The sequence below is a fragment of the Acanthochromis polyacanthus genome, chromosome 11 (genome assembly GCF_021347895.1).
Source record: "Acanthochromis polyacanthus isolate Apoly-LR-REF ecotype Palm Island chromosome 11, KAUST_Apoly_ChrSc, whole genome shotgun sequence".
Taxonomy (NCBI): domain Eukaryota; kingdom Metazoa; phylum Chordata; class Actinopteri; family Pomacentridae; genus Acanthochromis; species Acanthochromis polyacanthus.
Genome location: NC_067123.1, coordinates 37,171,131 through 37,194,205, shown reverse-complemented (window position 1 = coordinate 37,194,205; position 23,075 = coordinate 37,171,131). Strand labels below are relative to the sequence as shown.

The 23,075-nt window shown below is 41.0% G+C and overlaps 1 protein-coding gene and 1 long non-coding RNA gene across 2 annotated transcripts; one reads left to right on the top strand and one right to left on the bottom strand.

Moving 5' to 3' along the window:
• The first annotated feature begins 268 nt into the window (after positions 1 to 268).
• trim46b (tripartite motif containing 46b) lies at positions 269 to 20,440 on the top strand. Its single transcript, XM_051955771.1, is given in 16 exon segments — positions 269 to 292; positions 3,183 to 3,444; positions 3,583 to 3,772; positions 4,277 to 4,480; positions 6,844 to 6,968; positions 6,971 to 6,984; positions 7,551 to 7,647; positions 8,212 to 8,444; positions 8,446 to 8,465; positions 9,315 to 9,436; positions 10,356 to 10,694; positions 14,803 to 14,829; positions 14,832 to 15,031; positions 18,384 to 18,451; positions 19,063 to 19,271; positions 19,274 to 20,440. Coding segments are annotated over 16 exon segments (2,370 nt in total). The 3' UTR covers positions 19,510 to 20,440.
• LOC127536155 (uncharacterized) lies at positions 20,191 to 21,139 on the bottom strand. The gene is made up of 2 exons (XR_007945146.1): positions 20,989 to 21,139; positions 20,191 to 20,283 (listed from the first exon to the last, which is right to left on the bottom strand). It is a non-coding gene; the product is annotated as an uncharacterized LOC127536155 (long non-coding RNA).
• Between the last annotated feature and the right edge of the window lie 1,936 nt (positions 21,140 to 23,075).

The following is a 23,075-nucleotide window of genomic DNA, read 5'->3' as shown; positions in this document are numbered from 1 at the left end:
TAAAAGAGAAAAAGCCGTGTTCGGATGCTGCGGGCAGCATTACGAGGCTAAATCATGCGAGCAGCTTTCAGACGCGGTTACAACAGTGAGTGATGGAGTGGAAATAAAGGTCACAGGCTCCCACTCTGGAGGCAGCGCTGCTAATAACCAGCAGCATCTTTCCACGATCAGCCACCACTGCTCGCGAGGAGATGCCTCAAACCCCTCCCATCCTTCCAGGAGGCAGACTCTCCTGATGCTGGAATATATATACACGTAGTCTACTGTCATGGCGCCCAGATTCCAGGTGAAGGTAAGGATGCTCTCCCTGCAGCGGTGCCCGTTTTACGCCTCCAGCAGCCGTAGCAGTGCGCACGGTCCGTTTGAGATGGACGCACACGGCCACAGTCTGCTGTGTTGCATGTAGCATGCAAAATCTGCAGTAGCCCTGATAGGCTACAGTGCTAGAGGAGGAGAGACAGACAGGCCGAAATTGACATTGGGGAAAGACACAGAGCGACTGGGGCGGACTGGGAGAGGAAGTAGGTTATTTGAATGCATCAGTTTGATCCAATTTCATGCTCCAGTGTTGGTCTAATGGTGGATTTTTTTTTTTATTTCACCAGAGGCCTATTTCTGTCTCCACTGACGTCTAGATTTTTTTTTTATTTGACTATGCAAGCTTTCATCAATCAACATGTCTGTGTGTCAGTGCCTTTTCTAGCATCCCCTTTATGTTCCATCCACTGATTCCACGTGCATGGTTCATGGTGTGGAAATGCTGTGATGCTGCATCATATCATGCCACACTAACTAAATCCCCAAATCCCCAATGCAGCACAGTCACTGCGTTGGTGTCGTCCTGGTTTTGAAGTTAACTCAGAGTGTCTGTGCTGACTGCTGCTGACCCTGCAGCAGTCCTGGTAGTAGGCTGAGGTTATGTATGTCAAGGGCATGAAGCAAAAAGAAAGCAGAGTGTGCTCATTTGGTGCTACACTAACTAATACTGACTTAACACTGAATCTGTGGAGTTATCATGCATGCTAGGATGTTTAGAAGACAATGGAACTGCTCTATAACCGGACCTCTTTAACTTCCTCTATTGGAGCCATCATGCAGTTGAAGTGACTGTAGATGTGAAGTCACAGGTTTCTGCAACAGCCAGTGTCCTTTTCTGTCAAATCAATGTCCTTGAGCGGGGCAGTGACATGCTAAGAGCTGCACTGGTGCAAATATTCACTCATAGACTGAAGCTGCTGGTTCTACAGTGAAATAAGTATATATATGTAGAGAGAGACAACCCATTATCAGCATAGGTTTGCATGTTGATATAAACTGATTACCAGACAGACAAATGTTACTTGTGTCTCACAAAGGAGGCCACCAGTGTCTCTATAGCAACTGAATGTTGCATTAATGAAGTAGTGGTATATTTTGAGAGATAAGAGGAATAGGAAAACTAATCTGTGGATGCACATAATGTACTACTTTCTGATCCATGGCTCCACATGTAAAGCACATAGGATGGAGCTAAATGCCAAAAAGACAAAGACCATGTGTGTTAGCAAGACAACACCAGAGAACTTTGTGATCAGTGCAGAAGTCCATGACTACCAGTACCTTGGAGCCACGATAACAGAAGATGGGAAAGTGGATGAAGAAATTAAAAGAAGAATTGGAAAGGCCAAGACCAAGTTTTGGGGATGCAAAGAATTCTTTTGTAGAAACATCAGCATTCCACTGAAACTAAGACTGTTGAGATGTTCTGTGTGTTCTGTACTAGCTTATGGATGTGAGGCATGGCAATTCACAAAAAAGAGAATACTATCCTTGGAGATGTGGTGCGTTAGGAGAACGTTAAAAATCAGTTAGAGAGAAAGCGTGACAGATGTGGAAGGTCAGAGAGAACTGATAGAAAAAAGAGTCTGGTGTGTGATTTAATGCAAAGGAAAATGAGTTCTGCCAGCCATGCTCAGTGCTGAAAGATCCATGACATAATTCTTGAAGGCACCATGGAAGGAACACGTTCAAGAGGAAGGCAGAGAGGTAAATGGAGTGATGACATCAAGAGGTGGAGTGCAACACAGTCCTACACTGAAGAGAAGAGAGCTGTGGAGAATAGACACAACTGGAGATCTATGGTGGCCAAACTTCAGAATGAAGATGCCCCATGATGATGACATTAGGTACATTTGCAACTGTATGTTAGGCTGTTTAATAAGAATGCATACTAATCATAGCACACATGCCGCTTCTTGTGTCCATCTGCATGGCTTTAGTCTAAGGGATGCAGCGGTTCAATAATTAATGTCTGGTCTTTATCCATATTTAACAAGATTTCTGCCCTATGTCGCCCGTCTGCGACAGTTTTCTCACATTGCCCAGTCTCTCTTCGGATTCACTCTCCTTGTCTCCTGTGCTGCTTGTGCCTCCTCTATAGGTTCTACCTGCATGTAGGACAGGGTGTCAACCCAGAACACTCCACTGACAAACCGACAAAAATGTGACCATAGAACTCTCAAAAGATGACTAATGACTAAAGATGACTAATTCCTAATCTTATTCCGTAAACAGATCAATTGTGATATTAAATTTTGAAAGATTGCATTTTCTATCGTATTAAGAAGATACTTCAACCAGTTCTTGACCGTACCAGATCTATTTTTCCACATAATCTCCTTTAAACTTTAATGCACTTGATCCACCGATGTCCAAGCCTCACAAAAGAAGGTCACATCTTGAGCCTCCACATTCTCCTCAACAGCATGCACGACATCATCATCACTCTGAAAATAGCGCCCATGCAAGTGTGATTTCAGTTTGGGGAAAAGACAGAAGTAAGACAGTGCAGGTTGGGTGAGGAAGGTGCAAGGAAACCTGCAAGCGTACGACCACAAACATTTGAGTGTTTGTGCACAGTGGCATAAGACCTTACAGTATACAGTTAAGCCAAAATAGGAGTTGCACCTCTTGCTTTCAGGTGATGCAGAGAACTTTCTGAAGCCCCGTTGTTGGTTTGTGTATTGCTATTTCTATTTGGAAGCACTTATATAATTTGAGTCCAAGCCCTACCTGAGAATCTCCACTTTAATCCAATTAAAGTTTTGGTGTACACATTTGCTTTAAGTTTAATTAACACAAACGGACTTAATCTTGGCTGTCTTTGAACCCGTCATGATCCTTCACCTCTTTGCTTCCAACAGTCGAACATGAAGAGCCTGGAGCATGAGTTGCATTGCCCTGTGTGTAAGGACATCGTCAAGCAGCCCGTGGTCCTGCCATGCCAGCACAGCGTCTGTCTCATGTGTGCCTCCGAGGTCTTAGTGGCAAACGGCTACCCACCTCCAGAGCTTCCCCCAGAGCCCAACTCCCCAGCATCCACACCCAACACCCGCTCACCTCGTCAGGCACGCAGGCCTACACCCAAAGCCGAGCAGCGACCCATCGACCGCGTGCTGCGATCAGGTTAGCAGTCCTATTTTTCAGTCTTTCAAACATCTCCGTCTTGTGTCAATACAACATTCTGTCTTGAGATTAATAGAGTTTTTGATGTGACGATTTCATTTTCCTATGTAGTGAACTCTTTTTTCTTCTTGGTCTAAGGTCCTCATCCACCTTCGCCGTCAATGCCCCGGTCTCCTGGATATGGGACGTATCCCGGGCGACGCCGTAAGGAAGGTCCACCCCTGGTCATGATGTTTCCCTGTATCCCCTGTGGGCGAGATGTTGAGCTGGGAGACAAGGGCCTTACCGACTGTCTGCGCAACCTCACTTTAGAGCGCATAGTGGAGCGGTAGGTAGCACACACATGCAAGCACACTTTTCAAATAAACTATGAAAAAAGTGTGAAGTCATGCACAGCAATATTGTCATTCAGTACATGTGATGTTCGGTGCCAAATGTAAATGAATAGATGGCTTGGACCTGGAAAACAGAAGGTGTGGGAACATTTCCAAATCTAATTGTCAATATTCAGCAGCAACTGAAGCGTTGAAGAAACCTGCAGTGTGCAGTGGAACATACTGTAGCTACGCTGCTGACTGTGTGTTTCCACAGTCTAGCAGCTTTGTGTCCACTTTATGAGATACTGTCTGTTTTATTTGCACAGAAACTGCACCTTTTGCATCTTTTCTGTGGCACTGATTGTGCATTTTTCTCACTTTCAGCTATTTAATTCATGTGTTTAGTGACTAGTAATCCTTATGAAAAAGGGTATTTGATCGATCACAGTGGTACAAGCTAGATAGCTAGAGTCTGAACCAATCTTTCTTCTTTCTCCCCTGGTTGTTGCTACCAGGTACAGACACACAGTGAGTCTGGGCAGTGTGGCTGTGATGTGCCAGTTTTGTAAGCCTCCTCAAACTCTGGAAGCCACGAAAGGCTGCGCTGACTGCAGGGCCAATTTCTGCAATGAGTGTTTCAAGCTCTATCACCCATGGGGAACGCCACGGGCACAACATGAACATATCCAGCCAACACTCAACTTCAGACCAAAGGTACTGGAAGACACAGAAACACTTACTGCTCATCTGCATCTACATGTGATATGCTACACTCTCATTTCTTTATCCTTTTTTTAACGGCACCATCTAACATGATATAATCTACAGTAGGCTTGTCATATAGGTACTTAAATAATGAAAGAAAATCCTTGGATATATGTGCAACACATGCAAAATTATGCAATAATACACTTACTCCAAGCATAAACTTCTTAATTCTGTACCTTATTTCTGCTACAGATAGGGTATTGGGATATTTACAGCTCAAGTTTCCAGTGACTCATATAACTCAGAATTTTCTATCATGGAATCATTGAAAGACCTGCATCTGACACAAATCATGCATTCTGTTTCTTTCATAAATTTATTAATGATCTTTCTAAAGTATGTCAGACTCTACTGGATCAAAAAATACATAGCCTGATTTTGGAATTTTTTGTCCACTTTTGGGGTCATTTTCTTGTTGGAACCCAACTGCATCCAAGACCCAAACTACAGGTTTTCCTAAAGAATGTGGAGGTAATTCTCCTCCTCCATTTTTACATTTATGCTGTGTAAAACACCAGTCCTACTGGCAGCACAACAACCCCAGAGCATGATACTGCCACCGCCATGCCTGACAGTAGGCTTAGTGTCCTTGGGGTTAAAACTTTCTCTCCTCCAAACATTTTTCTACTTATTGTGGCCAAATAGCTCTATTTTTGTTTCATCTGACCACAGAACTTTTCACCTGAAGGTCTTTTCTTTGTCCAAGTGATCGGCAGCAAACGTCAGTAAAACTTCAAAGTGCCATTTCCAGAGGAAGGGCATCCTTCTTGCACGGTAGCCACGGCGATGCAAAACACACTTGACTGTGGACACTGGCATCTGTGTTCAAGCAGTTTCTAATTCATTGCAGACCTGCTTTTTGGTGATTCTAGGTTGACTCTAGATCGTCTAACTAACTGTTCCTCAGCTGTAGGGGATATCACAGTGACCTCTGGGTTATATCCAAAAAGTCACATCTCTTCTGACCGGGTCGACAGCATGCCCACATTTATTTGTGACCCAGACATATTTGTACGTTCACACAAGTTTTGGAAATTGTTACTGGAGAAAACAAACAAAAAAACATTCTGTATCTGCCATTTATAAGCTGAGTGCAAATGCTTTGGTGTATCACTGACACATGAACTAAACTATCCCCAGCTACACTGTATATTCAACATTACCAGCAATTTATTGGTCAGTAAAACACTTGCTTCAAATTAGATAATGTAGCTCTACAGCATAAGGTGTGGCCTGGAACCGGATTGACTTGGTGTTCCAGTCTGGACTGTAAAAAGCTCCAGAACTGTCTACTAAAGGTGACCAAATCTGGTGGAATGTAATCCCATTTCCCGCAGTGAACTCATCCCCCTGTCTTTAGTTCCATTACTGGGTGCTAGTAGTTGCTGTGTAAACGTCTAATTCTCTCGCTTGCTGTAAATCTCTGAGCATGTATGGGTGAAGCCCTTTTGGCTTCTTGCCTTGTGTAGACAAAGTGAATGTGAACCTCCCTGTCATTAATTCTTTATGATTAGTTATTTCCAAAAAGGGTATTAGCACTAATCCACCAGTCTAAAGTTGTAATGTTATGAAGTTGTAGATAAAATAACTTTGGGTTAGGTATCCCTAACAGCTTATTTATCTTACTGAAGTAGAACCAACTTTTTGTATGTAAATCTGGAACACTGTTCGTGTTCACATTGCAGGAATAATTTTCAGTTTCTGTGCTCTGATGACAGATGTGATGCAGATCTTACATTACCGTGTGAGCAGCATAGTCACAATAGTTTTCAAATCAGATTAGGGGCATGCTCTTCTTGTTCGTTATCTGATTCACATAGATGAGAAGAACACAAAAGTAACGACTAAAGTACTACTGCTATAAATACAACGGCAACAAAAAAAAGGTACAAAAATCCGAGTCAGGTCAAGTCAAGACATTTATGAACGGCCGACCTAAGACAATGGCTGTTGCTGTGCCAAAATGCCTTCCAGTAAAAAGGATTATAATAGAGTTATGAAAGTAACCTGACAAGACTAAACACTGCAGTTAAACCCTGCAGTGTTACTGAAGGTGTGATCGTACCTGAGTAGTTCACATATGAGCAGTCAGCTGTACAAAAGATTTACAAATACTACCTTACTTGACTACAACATGTATTAGGGTAAGACCTGCCAGTGTTTTTAATTATGGAGCTCAATAAACCAAATTTCTTTCTATTTGTGCACACATTACACACACACTTGCATAATCATCTGCTCTTTTTTCCCCTTCCTTCAGTTAAACGTGCTTCAGATAAAGTAGTTCATGTAAACTTGTCTTCCTCAGGTTTTGAACCTGTCCAGAACACGATCAGGAGAAGCTGCAGTTCTATTGCAGGTCCTGTCAGCGGCTGCTCTGCCCTCTCTGCAAACTGCGTCGCTGCCACACCGGCCACAAAATCCTCCCCGTGGCTCAGGCATCCAAGCACTGAAGGTACGACCTGAACTTAGTCCACCCTCATCCACGTGTTATTGTGTTAGTGCGTAACTGGGTCAATGTGGAATTGCGGGGATTTTTTGTATCATAGTTGACATTTTTTGCTGTTTTCAGGCCTAAAATCAACATGGCCGCCTATAACCAACCCACCACACATGCAATTTGTTATTTTTAATATAAAATTTGATATATTGGGCAAAAAAGAAATAGCTGTCATGATTATCTCAACTTAATAAAAAGAACACAATCAAACCATTTTTGAATAAGCTCATTTCTTATTGTTTAGCAAATTAGGAGGTGGTTTCTATTAAATGGACAGTTATTTTGTTGACATTTTAGTGATATCCAGTCATTTTTTATTATAAGTGATTGTTTCTATAATAAATAATTCTGGAATTTGTAAACACATGATCATAATGAACATAAAAAGCATTAGTTTTTATACTTTAATAAAAGTGTATGCAAGATATATCCCATGGACATCAAAAATTATATATTGACCCCCTATTAATCTGTGTGTACTTGCTTTTCATATGCTGTATTTTTGCCTTTAACTTGAACAGGAGAAGATAACAAAGGAGATGACTACATTCTGTCCAACCAGGACACAGTTTCTGGCTCAGATTACACAGCTGGAGAGCGGCATCACTCAGACTGAGGTGATTAATGCTTCTGACTGACAAAACGTCGCTGAATATGGAATTAGTCAGCAGCTGAAGTCCATCAAGCTGTTGTAGCTCCCGTCTGCTGTTAGTGTATGATGATGTTTGGATGCAGGGAAACTAGATTTTGGTCAGTGCTGTTGAATGAAATTGAACTGAATGAAGTACTTAATGAATACCTAGAATAAAATATGTAGCAGCACACTGTAGGTACACGAATCTTTAGTTTTACGACACTGATCATGAGCTGCCTTGAAGCAGATTGGCAATGCAGCAGTGTTTTATCTGCATTCGCACCAATTATATGTTATTAGTGGTTTGGAAGGCAATGTTTTGTTTGTTCCCCATAACTGCTGCAGATAAGAAATGTGATCGAACATGTTTGACTCACTCTCATAACTGGCAAACAGATGCTGCTTTGGACCATGGAACGTTGCAAAGTGTGCTTATGAAGTCAGAAATGTGTCAAAAGTGGTGAAAAAATGTGCAGAAACCATCTGATGCATTGCCGTTAACACTATTAGAGGTGTCTGAACTTCTGCGTGTGTTTTCCTCTCCAGGTGAACAGCGGTGTCGGCCAGAGAGCAGCTGGCTCAGAGCATCAGGGATCTGACGGCGGCTCTGGCCGAGCGACACGCCTCGCTCACCCAGGCTCTGGAGGCGGCGCGACAGAAGCGAGGCGAGGCGTTGGCCGCTCAAGTGGCGGAGAGACGTGGCTTGATGGAACATGCAGGGCTCATGGCTTTTACCCAGGAACTCTTAAAAGAAACCGATCAACCCTGTTTTGTGCAGGCTGGCTCGCCAGATTCACAACAGGTTTTCTGTTTGTTTACCATTGGCATGTCTCTCTGACATGGTCCCAGGTTACTACTGAGCTTTTTCAGGTTGTATTTTGTATCATTAGAATTAGTTTCTGCAGAAGCCAGCTTGTAATAGAGGAAAAGTGTTCCTCCAGGATGCAGCGTGTAAGATTCGTCAGTTGATTTCTTTTGGGGCAGTGAATTCGCGTGAATGTGGCCTACGTTTTGCTTATCGAAAATTCACCGTCTTGCTCCAAAAATATAAGAAAGTGAATGAAAAACATCAGGAAGTGTACATTAATAAGGTACAATTTTCTCACTGGCAGCAAATCTCGTGTCATATGTACGGACACAGCCTGACATGAATTAATCTATCCTCTGCTGGTTTACGTAATTAACACACAGATGCAGCTACATGGTGATGTGTTCCTTCATTGTGGGCACAGCAGTTTATTTAGAGTCAATCCCACACACGGCACACTGTCCTGTTCCTGCATCCTAAAAGAGTTCCCGTCAAATACAGTTTACTTCTGTATGACCAAGATATGCTAAAAAACAACAGCTATCTGAGGAAAATATACCACAGTTTCTACAAAGCTAGCTTCTATTTATTAGAATCGGGGCTTACACAGACGCAGCAGTGAATTACTGAGAGCATCAAGAGAGGACTAATGTTGGTTTTGTCTCATTCATGGGATTAGATACAAGATATATTTTTTAAAAATCTCTTTCATACATCCCTCCCACGTAATCACCGTCTCATCCTCCCACCCGTCTTGATGCAAGCGTTGTGTAAATAGTCTTCCTCTTTGATTCTGCTAACTCTGCTTTCCCTGTTTTTTCTTCTTTTTTTTTACCGCACCAGGCTGAGTAAAGCGATTGAGAATCTCCAGCATTTCACTTTAGCAGCCGATCCGTCCTTCAGACACTTCCAGCTGGACGTCTCCAAAGAACTCAAGCTCCTGACAGAGTTGAACTTCATCCAGGGTGAGAGGAGGAAGAAGTGTTCAGGGAGGGGAAGGGTGCAAGATAAGAAAGGAAGGACGTGGATGGGAGGAGATTGGGAAGAAGTTTGGGGACTTTTTTTTATCATATTTGTACCCTTTAACCCTCGGGTCGTCCTTACCTGTTTTAAAGTTTTAAAAAAGTGTGTGTGTGTGGGGAATTTCCACAGTGAAACTTCTGATGTCCACATTTTCAACATTTTTTGGAAATCTTTGAACATTTTTTGGTGGAGAAAAAAAGTTTAGAAAATGTTTCTTAAGAACATTCACAAAAGAAAATCTGCCAAAATTCACTGGATTTTGGTAGATTTTTTTGTGAATATTCTTAAAGCAAATATTGGAAGTTTTACTGATATCTATGGAATCACTTTAGATATTTTCAGGATTTTTTTGGAAGATTTTTATTCTTTTTTTGAAAATATTTGCAAGAGTTTTCTTGCCAAATTTGAGGGAATTCTTAAATAAAACTTTTAAGGGAAATGTTAAAAGAATTATTAAAATTTCCTTCCTAAAAGTTTTACAAATTTTTAGAAAATTAGGTCATTTTTTTCTGATTTTTTTGGATTTTTTTCAGACAAGAAAACATTTTTTTTGGTGCTCATAAATGAGGACAACAGGAGGGTTAATTAAGTCAGTATGAAGTGAAGTGAGCGAACAATAGAGGGGAAGATGGACGCACATACTTATGACGTGTTAATGTGGCATGAAAGTAAAAAGTAAAAGCCTCTTGATTCTAACTGTGCAGATGATTTTAACTACAACTGTAGTAGTAGTAGTAGTAGTTCCTCACTTTGTAGTAAGAGTGCATACGCAGCAGAACAGCAGTTTCTCCCCTTTTTCTGGGGAGGTCACTAGGGATTTACTCCAGGAAAAACATGCCATTAAACATATTCTTGTCACAGCTCCCCAGGCCCCAGTGATTGATACCCAGCGCACTCTGGCCTACGACCAGCTCTTCCTGTGCTGGCGGCTGCCCCAGGAGTCTGCACCCGCCTGGCACTTCTCTGTGGAGTACCGCCGGCGGGGTGTGGTGCCAGGAGGGGCGTCCAGAGGGGGGATCAGAGGGGGACTGTCGGCCGCCCGCTGGGGCTGGCAGCGGCTGGACGAAGTGAGCGGGAGCAGCGCTGTGATCGACAGGCTGGAGATGGACAGCGTGTACGTCCTCCGGGTGAGAGGCTGCAACAAGGCGGGCTACGGCGAGTACAGCGAGGAGGTGTACCTGCACACCCCTCCTGCTCCAGGTGAGGACACACACTGCACTTTTTTAGATTGTCCTTATTAAGAAGTGAGCCTAAAGACTGACTTTGGCTGCAGTGAAACCTGCATCTGAAACACTAGAAACCCTGTCAAACTAGTTTGGCGATACGCTGCCCTTAATAAGGTGTGAAGGTTGCTTTTCAGTTCAGTTGTGGGAAAATAAACACACTCCTGCTTCATAGATCAATTCATAGGCATCAGTATTGACTACTGATGCATTGGTCAGTGTAACTGATCCTTCTCTTCAACCGATATGCCTCCCAACGTGATTCAATTGAAGAGAAGAGGGGACAAAGACCTCAGTCCTCTTTCTTGCATAAATGTATGCTTAAGAAGGATTCAGCAGTTTGACTTTGACAAATGAAGTCCGCAGTAGCCTTGCTGCAGTGGAGGGTAGGCGACACAAGGAGGTTTGAACTACAGGCAAACACAAACGTGGATACGGAGACGATTTCATCTGCTGGACGTTATCAGATGGGCCAGCATATGTTGCCATTTTATCGATAAAGTAAATGCACTACTTCAGGTCTGGTCAGCCCCTCCTCGCTGTCTTTTGTCGACTCTTACTGGATCCAGAAACGTCTCACGCACAGACGGCAAAACTGAACAAGAAACACAAGCCGTTGCCAACAAACCAGGAGATAAGCTTCCTTCAACAGTGGCTAAGGCTATGCTAACAGCAGCCACAAATTACTCTGAAACAGAATAATTAATACTGCTTTAAGATGTGGACCTTAGTGGGCAATAAAAGTGACAGAAGAAACCAGATTTAAGATTAAGAAACCAGAAGGACAGCAGACCTCACAGCAGGAAACTGATCAATCTGTCGATCCCACACAAACAGAGGAAAGCGTCCTAATTTATTTTTCACATACAGTCACCTTATCAAGGAAGAAGCCTGGTTAAAGCTTAAGCTGATAAAACATTGCATCTCCATCATATTGGTTCCAACTATCGGTCATTTCTTGATTACCAATAATCTGGATCGGTACTGGCCCTGTAAAATCTGATCCCCGAAAGATACCCACTGGATTTGTCTACAAATCATTTTGATGATTCATTTTTCAGTAAATTCTGGAGAGTTAATGACCCAAATGCACCAAAAATGTAAGTGATACTGGATGGAAGTGTATGCCAAAGGAAGGGGATTTAATGAGAGTGTGCACAGCGATGTGTTCTAGTTCATAATGCAGTGGCATAACCACGCCGCTTCATATAACCTAGTCTGAACGCTTTCATAACCATTGTCTGTTATAAGCTCCTAACTCCAGCAAGTCTGACTCATCAGCACTGTAATGGTGCCTGCTTCTTTAACTTTCTTTCACCAAACTTTCAACTTAGACGTAATAAAGGCACGTTTTGTCCTGCAGTTTTAATCACAAAATAGTGGCAGTGTTATAGAATCACACCACAAAAACAATAATGGATTCATATCATGTTGCAATTGCACAGTTTGAGCATATGTGTTCCTCACTTTATCCATTCTCTCCACATAATTTCCTTATTTAAACATGAGTTTTAAGGCATAGCGTTATAACATTTTAAAAAATCATGTACTTACTATAAACTTTCCACTTTTTAAGACTGATTCAAATTTCAGGTTCTTCCATAGTGCTCATTTGTTCTCAGATGATTCAGTGCATGTCGTTCAACTCGAAGACTTCCATATTACATAAGAAGAGTCATTTAAGGAACTGTGAGGTGAAATCATGTCACTGTTATCAGTTCCTTCCATCACTTTTAGGTGGGACTGACATGCAGAATTGGTTAAAATCTACTTTGCAGAAGCAGCCACCTGGCCAGCTTGTTGACGCTTGGAGGTTTATTGAACAAGGGTTTCTGTTTATTTTGTTCTTATTTTACGGGATGGATTGCTTTTTATTATTTTTTGTTTGTCGTCTGTCTGTTCTGATCACATTGCTCTGATCAAAGCTGCTGCTGAGATGTGGGAATACAGCACTTTAATAAAGTGTGATGGGGGCAACAATCACAAACAAAACGCCTCTCAACAAGTTGTTGGCAATGCAACAAACCACCGGATTATAGAGATATTTTTGCTGGAGGGAAATCTGAAACACAGCCAAAAGTCCGCACCCAGTCCTAGTTTCTCAGCTCACATAAGCTTTGTGCGACACCTTGTGGCAAATCGTTGTAAATCCTGCATGGTTGTGTAACTGCATCTGACCTTTTACAAATGTTAGGCCGTTCCCAGATCCCAGCAGTTAACTTGTTATTCTAACCGTTTAAGTAGTAGGAAAGGTGCCAAAAAACGATGAAAATAAGACTGAGGGCAGGAGGTTCACCTGCTTGCATCGTGCATCATACATTTGTGGAATTTCTTTTTATATCTTTACTCGGTTAATATATAATGAGGGACTTTTGAAGTCCATGGATATATCTTATATACGTTTTTAATGTTTTTTATGTTCACTATGATCATGTCTTTAAAATTCTATAATTATATATTATTGAAACAATCATTTATTAATAAAAAAATGACTGAATATCACTAAAATGTCAACTAAAGAATAGTCCGAATTTGATAACAACCACCTCCTAATTAGCTAGACAATAATAAACCATTGCTTTGATTGTGTTCTTTTATTAAGTTGAGATAATCATGACAGAGATTTTCTTTTGGCAATATATCAAATTTATATGGAAAATAACAAACTGTATCTGTGTCGAGAAATTATTTTCAACTAAGTTCCCCGTTACAAAAACACCTCTCAAGGAAGTGTGTTAATTCCAGATCACATGACCTGCTCCACAGTTTTCAGAAATTTGGGGAATTTTTTGCTGAATTATTGGATTTTTTTTCAGACAGGAAACAATATTTTCTGGTGCCCGTAAAATGAGGACAGCAGGAGGGTTAAAAACATGAAGGAGTCGCTCTGGTGTGTCGTCACTCCCTGTCCAATCAGTGACCTGCACTCTGCAGACGTCACATTATCGGCTCGACTCAGCTCGCTTGGAACCCCGGCCGAGTAGGGACTAAAACAGCACCTGGTACCATTTACTACGTTCTAAAGGAAAACCTCACAAACCGAACAGAGTTGAGCCGAGTTGGTGCTGATGGACAAAACATGTTACAAAAAGTCCCGCAATTACATACTGACCCACTCAATCAATCGAGACTTTTTCTGCTATTTTGACTCATGAAAGAAAATCGTGTGTACTTGCTATGATCCAGGAGCCCTCCACCTCGCCACATCTGCTGTTATTCACCATTTACAGTGAAAGCATTAGAATGGTTGCCACGGTGAAATGCTTAAAAATTCATTCTCTTCTTTTTCTGCCCATTTCCCCGTTTTCTTTCTGTTCGACTACTTCCACCTCTCACTTTCTTGCTCCTTTATTTCCACACCTTTCTCTCATGTATTGTTTCCATTTCACAGCTTTGTACTTGTCATCCTCTACCGTGCTACTTCCACGCTGCCAACCTACATGCCTCCTACAGAACGTAAGAAGTGCATTCACGTCCGCTCACTGCTGCATAATTATTTCCTCTTCCCCACTTCTCTCTTGTGGTCATCCCACACATCCTTTGTTCTTCCACCCCTGTTTCGACGCCCACTCATCCCCCCGCCTCCCACTGTGCCTCCCGTATGGAGATCTGTCCGAGCGCTGATGAGGTTTGCAGTTTGTTAAGACCTGAGGCTTAACAACATGGATCGGATTCAGATCTGGGGCTTTCTGGTGGTCGATTTGAGTGATTGGTGAATTCCTCGTGTCCCCGTTGGCTGTTTTTTTCCTCCCTGCTGTTGTGTATCTTCCAAACAAAAAAACAACTGCACTTCCCACTGCTACAGCTTCCTCCTGTATTTTACTCCCTGAGTCATCAGTGTATAGATCAATGTCTTCTTCTCTTCCAGTGCTGGTGGGAGGAGGTGCATGCCTGCTCCCTGTTCCTCTCCCCTTAATTGCTTCTTATTCTCCTCACTTCTCGTCTCCTCGCTGCTTTCTGACTGTGAATCTGCACCGCTTTCCCAAACCAGAACCCCTTTCTGTTGTTCCGAAGCCTCTCTGAAGTCTTCTTGTTTCTCTCACTTCATTCTCTCCCGTTCCTCCTCTTTTTCCTTCTCCTCCCAGTGCTGAACTTCTACCTGGACTCCCGCTGGGTCTCCATGCCGACCGGCTGGTGGTCAGCAAAGAGCAGCGCTGTGCTCGCAGCGTCCCCGGCCTGTCGCTGCTGCAGGCCGCCGACCACGCCCTCACTTCCTGCCACCTGACTTCTGACCTCCTGGTGGGGGACGTAGCCATCACACAGGGACGGCACTACTGGGCATGCTCAGTAGAGCCTGGGTCTTACCTCGTAAAGGCAAGTCAACGCTAGTAGTCGTTCACAGTGTGCATTCGTTGTGAGCATAAACTTATATTACATAGCGCCTGGTATGTAGAATGGATCATGCTTTACCCTAAATAACATCATGGTCAAGGTCAAAAGATTCTTAATTCTCATATCATTCCACATTTTCACATGAAACAATACGAAATTGGACCCTGGTCCTGGTTTCAGCCATCAAAATAATATAAATCACTTTCATAAAGACAATATAGGTATAAAGAGACACACTATATATACAAACCTGCCAACATAAATATATGTGCAGTGACCCAACAGTTGTGCAATATTCAGTAGGTAAATAAAGAGCCTAGTGCAGTAGTGCAGTGTGTGTGTGAATGTGTGTGCCTGTTTGTGTGTGAGCATGTATGTGTGCATGTGTATGCATGTGTGTGTATGTGGGGATGTGTGCATGCATGTATATTTGTGGGGAGAGGTGGTGATGATATGAAAACAGAGTCTACAGAGACCTGTTCAACAGCCTGACAGCTTTGGGGAACAAACTGTTTCTCAGTCTTGTGGTTGTGGTCCGGATGCTGTGCAGCCTTCTCCCTTCAGTGTTTGTGTGCAGGGTGGGTGAGGTCCTTCAGGATGGAGGTGGCCCTCCTCCTGCATCATGATTAAACAATTCAATTCAGTTTTTCTTTATATAGCACCAATTCTCCACTAAAGCTACCTGAAGACACTTTACAAAATAAGGTGAAAATCGTATAAAATGGTAATAAATCTACAGTTTCCTCTGGAGTGCCAATCAGAGTTATCATAAATTATTATCTCAAAGCTATTATTCATAAACACACATTCATCTGCTTCCTCAAGACTGTGAGAGTACTTTTTTTTTTAACCAGACTTCATACAACATAAGCACAACCTGCTGTCATCGCTTTAATCAAACGTTCTCAAACATAAATCCTACTGGGTGCACTGAGGTCTGTTTCTTAGCCTTGCCTCACCCACCTTAAACCTGTGAAAGCTGCTGGTCTTGTTCCATACTCTCAGGCTGTCTGCAGCTGTGGGCGGGTGTCTGTTTGTCGTCGTGTCAGAATGCAGTCCTGGAAACATTGCAGCTCAAAACTAGCTCAAAGATGGTTTGGAGTTCTGTGCAGGTGTTTGTCTTTCTGACCGGATGTCTGTGGACAGATTGTTTTTGTCAATACTGGATAAAATTTTACAGGTGTGGAGTTTAAATCAAAATATCAGGGGTGTCAAACATGCGGCCCGCGGGTCAAAACCAGCTTGGCAGAGGGTCCAGTCCGGCCGACGGGACGACTTTGTAAAGTGTAAAAATTAAAGAGGAGACTAACTGCAGATTGTAAATTTGGAAAACTATCAATTTAAAAATAATTTCTAGACCATGACAAGTTGTTTTGATCATAAAGTAAAATACTAGATTGCTCATTGTTCTTTAGTTCTTTTGTGCCTCATTTTTGTCTGGCTTTTGTCGTTTGTCTCATGTTTTTGTCATTTCTCATTTGTGTCATTTTGTGTTACCTTTTTGTTTCACTCGTCTTTTTTGTCCTATTTTTTCATTTTATTTCACTCTATTCGTTGTTTTGTGTATCGTTTTGTCGTTTTGTCATATTTTGCCTAATTTTGTCTCTTCTTTGTTTATTTTCGAGTTATTTTGCTCTTTTTTTGTCATTTTGCGACTCATTTTTTAAAATATTTTGTCTTGTTTTTGTAGTTTTTCTTTTTAATCTGACTTTTGTTGTTTTGATCATAAAGTAAAATACTATATCGTTCAGTTCCAGAGACCTGTGACTAAATGTTTTGTGTCTTTGTAGATAAACTGTGATCTGTAAGTTGTAATGTGTAAATGATAAACTGAGGCATAATGTTTTTTAAATTGAACTAATTTTTCTTAAGAAATTTCAGGTTCTTCATGATGTTTTGCAAAAAGATAATTCCTGAAATTAAAGTACTTTTTTGCACTAAAACAAAGGCTAAATCAGGAGTTGTGTTTATTTATGGGTTCCTATGCTGTGATACTGGTCACTTGAGAAGAAATTGGGCTGAATTCGGCCCCTGAACGAACATGAGTTTGACACCCCTGCATCAGATGGTCTCAGTATTCAGCAGTCAGAACACACACTGATCTTCACACTTAACCTTCATTTTGATCTCAACTATAAACCTGTGAAGCAATGCTCTCAAATAGATCAAATCTGTCCACGGGCACACACTGTGGAAGGTATTTCCTGCTGCAGTCGGTGTCTCCAGGACCACATTTTGCCACGATGACTCACCGGCTCATCGGGTGAAAACAACGCCAGCCAAACTTTCACTGCTTCCCAACACGCTCTGATGTGAAACTGCCAAACGGTTTGAACTGTGGATGGCTGTTTTCTGTTTGAGTAGGGTTCAAATGAAAAAAATAGGCTTCAGGGGATTTACATGAACACCTTCACCACTTTCTGTTCAGCACTGTTCTGATAATATGACATTTTAACTGGAACGAATCCCATGACTATCACCACTCTGTCTCATATTTTTTTTACTGCAGACAGGTGTTATTTGAGTGCGTCCAGCGATATCTGACTGCGGTTGAGATGTGTGGTTTTTTTTAAATTATTTAAACAGGCAGCAACCAGAAGATAAGGACCAAATAACGCTTCTTTTTGGAGGAAAATCATAACAGATCTATCAGTTTTAAACAAATATGTGCTCCTATCTAAGTGTATTTTGTGATGTGCTTAAACATTTTGCCATTTTATCCGTTTATGAGCTTGGTGTCAGACGTTGGCCTTCAGTAATGACCTTTGTTGGGTTGTTAGACAAAAATAATATTGGTGGGTTTTAAAAGTGTGTGTTTGTCTTCAGAGTAATTTATATGATGGCAAGCTTATGGGTCAATATATAATTAAGGGACTTTTGAAGTCCATGGGATATATCCTGCATATATTTTTGTTAAAATAAAAGAAGTAATGTTTTTATGTTCATTATGATCATGTCTTTATAAATTCGAGAATTATTTATCATGGAAATAATCATTTATTAATTAAAAATGACTGGATATCGCTAAAATGTCAACTAAGTAACATCCCAATTTAACAACAACCACCTTCTAATTAGATAAACAATAATAAAATGAGCTGATTCAGAAATTGTTTTGATTTTGTTCTTTTTATTAAGTTGAGATAATCATGACAGATATTTGTTTTTTTTTTGACAATATATCAAATTTTAGATGGAATATGTGTGTCCGAGAAATCACTTTCTTATGAAGATGTCACTATCTACTTGTGCTTTTTTTTAATTAACTAGAAAGGGACTAAAATCCATCCAGAAATGTTTAATTTACTATAAACACGCTCCTTCTTTTTTGTAGGTGGGAGTGGGTTTGGAGTCCAAACTGCAGGAGTGGTTTCACCTTCCACAAGACATGGCGAGTCCACGGTGAGTATAAAGAACTACTAAGAGTAACAAGTACGTTTACCTCAGTGGATAAAATAACTTCAGCTGGCACTTCTATGGTCACTTCTCCATTTAGAAATATATATATATACAGTTTATTCCATCTCAAATTGTCAGAGGTCTTCTCCTTAAACATCTCTGACTTGCTTTGATGAGATGTTTAGTCGATAAAATGTCAAAAAATGGTCGAAAATGGTCATTCAGTGTTTTTAAGATCCCAAGATGACGGCCTCAAATGTGTTCTTTCATCCAAAAACCAAAGAGGCTCAGTTACCTGTCATAGATGAGTTGATGAGAATAAAAATTCCGACTATTTCTGTTTTTTAAAAAATGACTCAAACTATTAATTGATCGTGAAAAGTTGATTACTAGTTGATAAAAATCATTAATCGTGTGCTGCTTTAATAATACTAAAACAAAAAGAACTTCAGTGGAGAATCTGGGCTGCTGATTGGACATTTAGATGCCCTGGTGGGTGGTAAACTTAGAAACTGTTAGCTACTCTGGGCTACAAACTGTGCAACAGGAAGGGAACAGTGGAGATAAATAATGCTGTCTTTCAGTCACACCTGACTCGTTTTGCCTCTCTGCAGCTACGACCCTGACAGCGGACACGACAGCGGGGCAGAAGACGCCCTGGACTCTGCCCCGCCCTTCTGCTTCCTCACTATGGGGATGGGTAAGATCTACCTGCCCCAGCACAACTACCACCACCACGGTAGCCACGGCAACAGCGCCCGAGACCCCATCACCAACGGCAACGGGCCCTCCTCGCCCTCGGGCCTCACCTACCCGCTGCCCCCCGGCTGGGCGTGTGCCTTGACTTTGAGAAGGGGCGCGTCACCTTCTACGACGCCCACTCCCTGCGGCCCCTGTGGGAGGGCCACGTGGATTGCTCGGGCCCCGTGTGCCCGGCTTTCTGCTTCATCGGCGGCGGGGCCCTGCAGCTTCAGGAGCTGGTGGCCAACCGGAACGCCGATCAGACGCCGGTCAGACGGGTGACCATCCAGCCCCGGGTCTCCAACTTAAACAGCAACTGACGCCTGACGCGAGGCTGTGATTGGGAATGTATTTGGTAATTGTGAAGTATTTACTCAGCTAGAGCGAAAGAGTTAGACATCTCAGCGATTTTGTTTTGTATTTCATTTTTCTTGTATAATGAAGACGTTTCTATAGCAACAAATATGCAATGTAATTATGTTTCTTACATTTTTGTTATATGCAGTTTTGCAAGGATTATTGCTTCAGTCGTGTCTGGGGTGTCCAGCACTTGATCTGTAATTATATCTTTGACGCTTGCACTTGTAGCCAGGCTATATTGCATACATTTATAAAAGCTTATGTAGATACGGCACCACACGATTTTGTCCTTCCTGTAGAAGCTTTTCTTGTCCTTAATGTTTCTCTTTTGTCTTAGAGATATGATGAGCATAATGTGAGTACAAAAAAAAGAAGCCGAGAGTATTTTATTGCATCTATAACTAAATCTGTGTTTAACCACAGCTAATGCTAGTCATTCAGCCATTATGATCCCAACCAAAGTTGTTGTTTTTCTGGGATGTAAATGTGCTAAATTAGAGGTAGAGAGGAACAATGAGGCAATACTGTAATTAGAAGCTCCAATTATACCTCCGATGCACAGCTAATCACTAGTTTCCACAGTTCTGTTTGTGCATTGCTGTTTTGTGTTTCAAATCCGTGAGTCTGATGATGTCTGTGTGTTCATCCTCTGTGTGGTTTGACTGATAACAGCACCGACTGGCTGACAGTATAAAGTCGTTTCCTCGCGAACAATACTTTTTTTTTTTTTAAACCTTGCTTGATTGTAAGTTAATGAGCCGCGCTTCTTCTGAAAAGAACAGCAGATTAACTCTGTGTAAACTTCACCTGCTGGCAGAATGTTTGCAAAAGAAAAACGGATTAAGGAAATAAACGCTGAATAAATTCAGATTGTTTGAATTACAAAACAAACTTCTGTTTCTTCCTTTTGTTGCTCCAGAACCCAAGGTGACGACCTCAATGTCTTGTTTAGTCCAAAATTCAAAGATACTGAGTTAACCGTCACAGATGAGGGAAGAAACCAGATTTAAGAAGCTGGTATTAGAGAATTCTGACTTTTTATGGTTAAAAAAAATGACTCAAACTATTAGTCGATGGTCAAAAGTTGATTATTAGTTGATAACTAATTGGTTCTTTCATTAATCGTGTGCTGCTTTAATAATACTAAAGCAAAAGTGGAAAAAAAACAGGGAATCAGAGGTAAACCCACTGACATAAAAACCTATAAAAATCCATAACCATGCATAAACTGCCTTGCTTATGGGATTATGAATCATTCATTTAATGGCACTTAAACACATGTTGGCAGATCTGGATCACCATCAATGTATTTCAGATTTGTGAGTCTGATGATGTCTGTGTGTTTCATCCTCTGTGTGGTTTGACTGATAACAGCACCGCCTGGCTGACAGTATAAAGTTGTTTCCTCGCAAACAGTACTTTTTTTCTTTTTTTTTAACCTTGCTTGATTGTAAGTTAATGAGCCGCGCTTCTTCTGAAAAGAATAGCAGATTAACTCTGTGTAAACTTCACCTGCTGGCAGAATGTTTGCAAAAGAAAAATGGATTAAGGAAATAAATAATGAATAAATTCGAACTGTTTAAATTGCAAAAAAAACGTCTGTTTCCTCCTTTTGTTGTTTCTGTTCAATTCTTCAGTGTAAGGATGAATCATTATCACAGTTTCTCCACCAGGGAGCAGCAAGATCTAGCAGAACGCTGCAGACATCTCCAGCCTCATCTGAACGGGCTGCATTTGATTTTTTTAATTTGCAAAGATGAATAATTGGACCCACTTTTTTCAAATATTATTTAGAAGATGACACTGGTAAGCATAAATTTTGATATGTTTCTCAAAAACCTGAAAGATTTCCTCAGTTTTCTCTTAATTTCTTATAGATTTGCTTGTAAATACTTCATTAAATTTGTATCACCTGCTTTTTCTGTCATCAGACTCATGGTTTATAGCACAGTGTGGCTTACTCTGAATGTTTTATGCCCGTGTATGCTATAAAGGTTGCCATATAACAATAATTAAGGCTGAAATTAATGATAATTTCCACTGTAGATTCATCTGTTGATGATTTTTTGATTAATAAATTAGTTGTTTGGTCAATAAAACATAAAAAAATGACCATTTAGTGTTTTCCACTGCCCAAGATGACATCCATAAATGTCTTGTTTGGTCCAAAACCCAAATATACTCAGCTAACTGTCATAGTAGAGTGAATAAACCAGAAAATATTTACATTTAAGAAGAGTTCAAGAAGAGTTCTTTGTTTAAGAAAAAGTGATTCAAACTATTAATCGATTATCAAAAATTGACTAAAGGTTGACCCCTGACCATCAGAAATGTTTAATTTACTACAAACACGTTCCTTCTTTTCTTTTTTGTAGGTGGGAGTGGGTTTGGAGTCCAAACTGCAGGAGTGGTTTCACCTTCCACAAGACATGGCGAGTCCACGGTGAGTATAAAGAACTACTAAGAGTAACAAGTACGTTTACCCCAGTGGGTATATTAACTCCAGCTGGCACTTCTGTGGTCGCTTCTCCATTTAGAAATATACAGTTTATTCCACCTCAACTCATCAGAGGTCTTCTGCTTAAACATCTCTGATTTGCTTTAATGAGATGTTTGGTCGATAAAATGTCAATAAAATGGTCATTCAGAGTTTCTCACATTCTCAAATGTGTTCTTTCATGCGAAACCCAAAGATACTCAGTTACCTGTCATAGATGAGTGAAGAAACCAAAGAATATTTACATTTCAGGAGCTAGTATTACAAAATTCAGAACTTTTTGTTTGGAAAAAAAGTGATTCAAACTATTAATCGATGGTCAAAAGTTGATTAATTGTTAATAACTAATCGGTTCTTTCTTCATTCTGTGCTGCTTTTATAATATTTATAACAAAAAAAAAGAAAAAAAGAGAATTAGAGGTAAGAATCACTGACATAAAAGCCTATAAAAATCCACAGCCATACATATAAACTGCCTTGCTTTGACAGACCAGCTATAGACGTGATTTTAAATCATTCATTTAACGGCACACAAACCTTTACACATGCTGGCTGATCTGGATCACCATCAGAAAGTCCAACTGAATGATTCATGCCAAGTTCTTGAACTCCACAGAGCAGCATTCACTGCCAAATGGTTTCTTGTATATAAAGGAATTATGTGTAGGAATTAGCAGTAAATCAAACTTTACTGTTTACACACATGCAATAAAAGGTTCCCATAATAACAGACATGGAACACTTGGCCTTTAGTCCCAGGAGGCCTCTGATAAACTGAACAGGACAAGAGATCAGTTCAGTGCACAGGACGCCACCTATTGGCTAATCACCATTTGAACCAGAATCCAGACTTGGTGCATGCCACAAATACCTGAAAACGCTGTCATGTTTGGCCTTTCCTGATAGGAAACAATAGATGTGAGGAGTTTTCCACAGATCAAAAATAATACTGCCTCAGAGATTCTTCCTGAATGGGTCAGGGTAATGAATGACTGAGGACCATCTGCTTTTGATAGCGATATTAACACC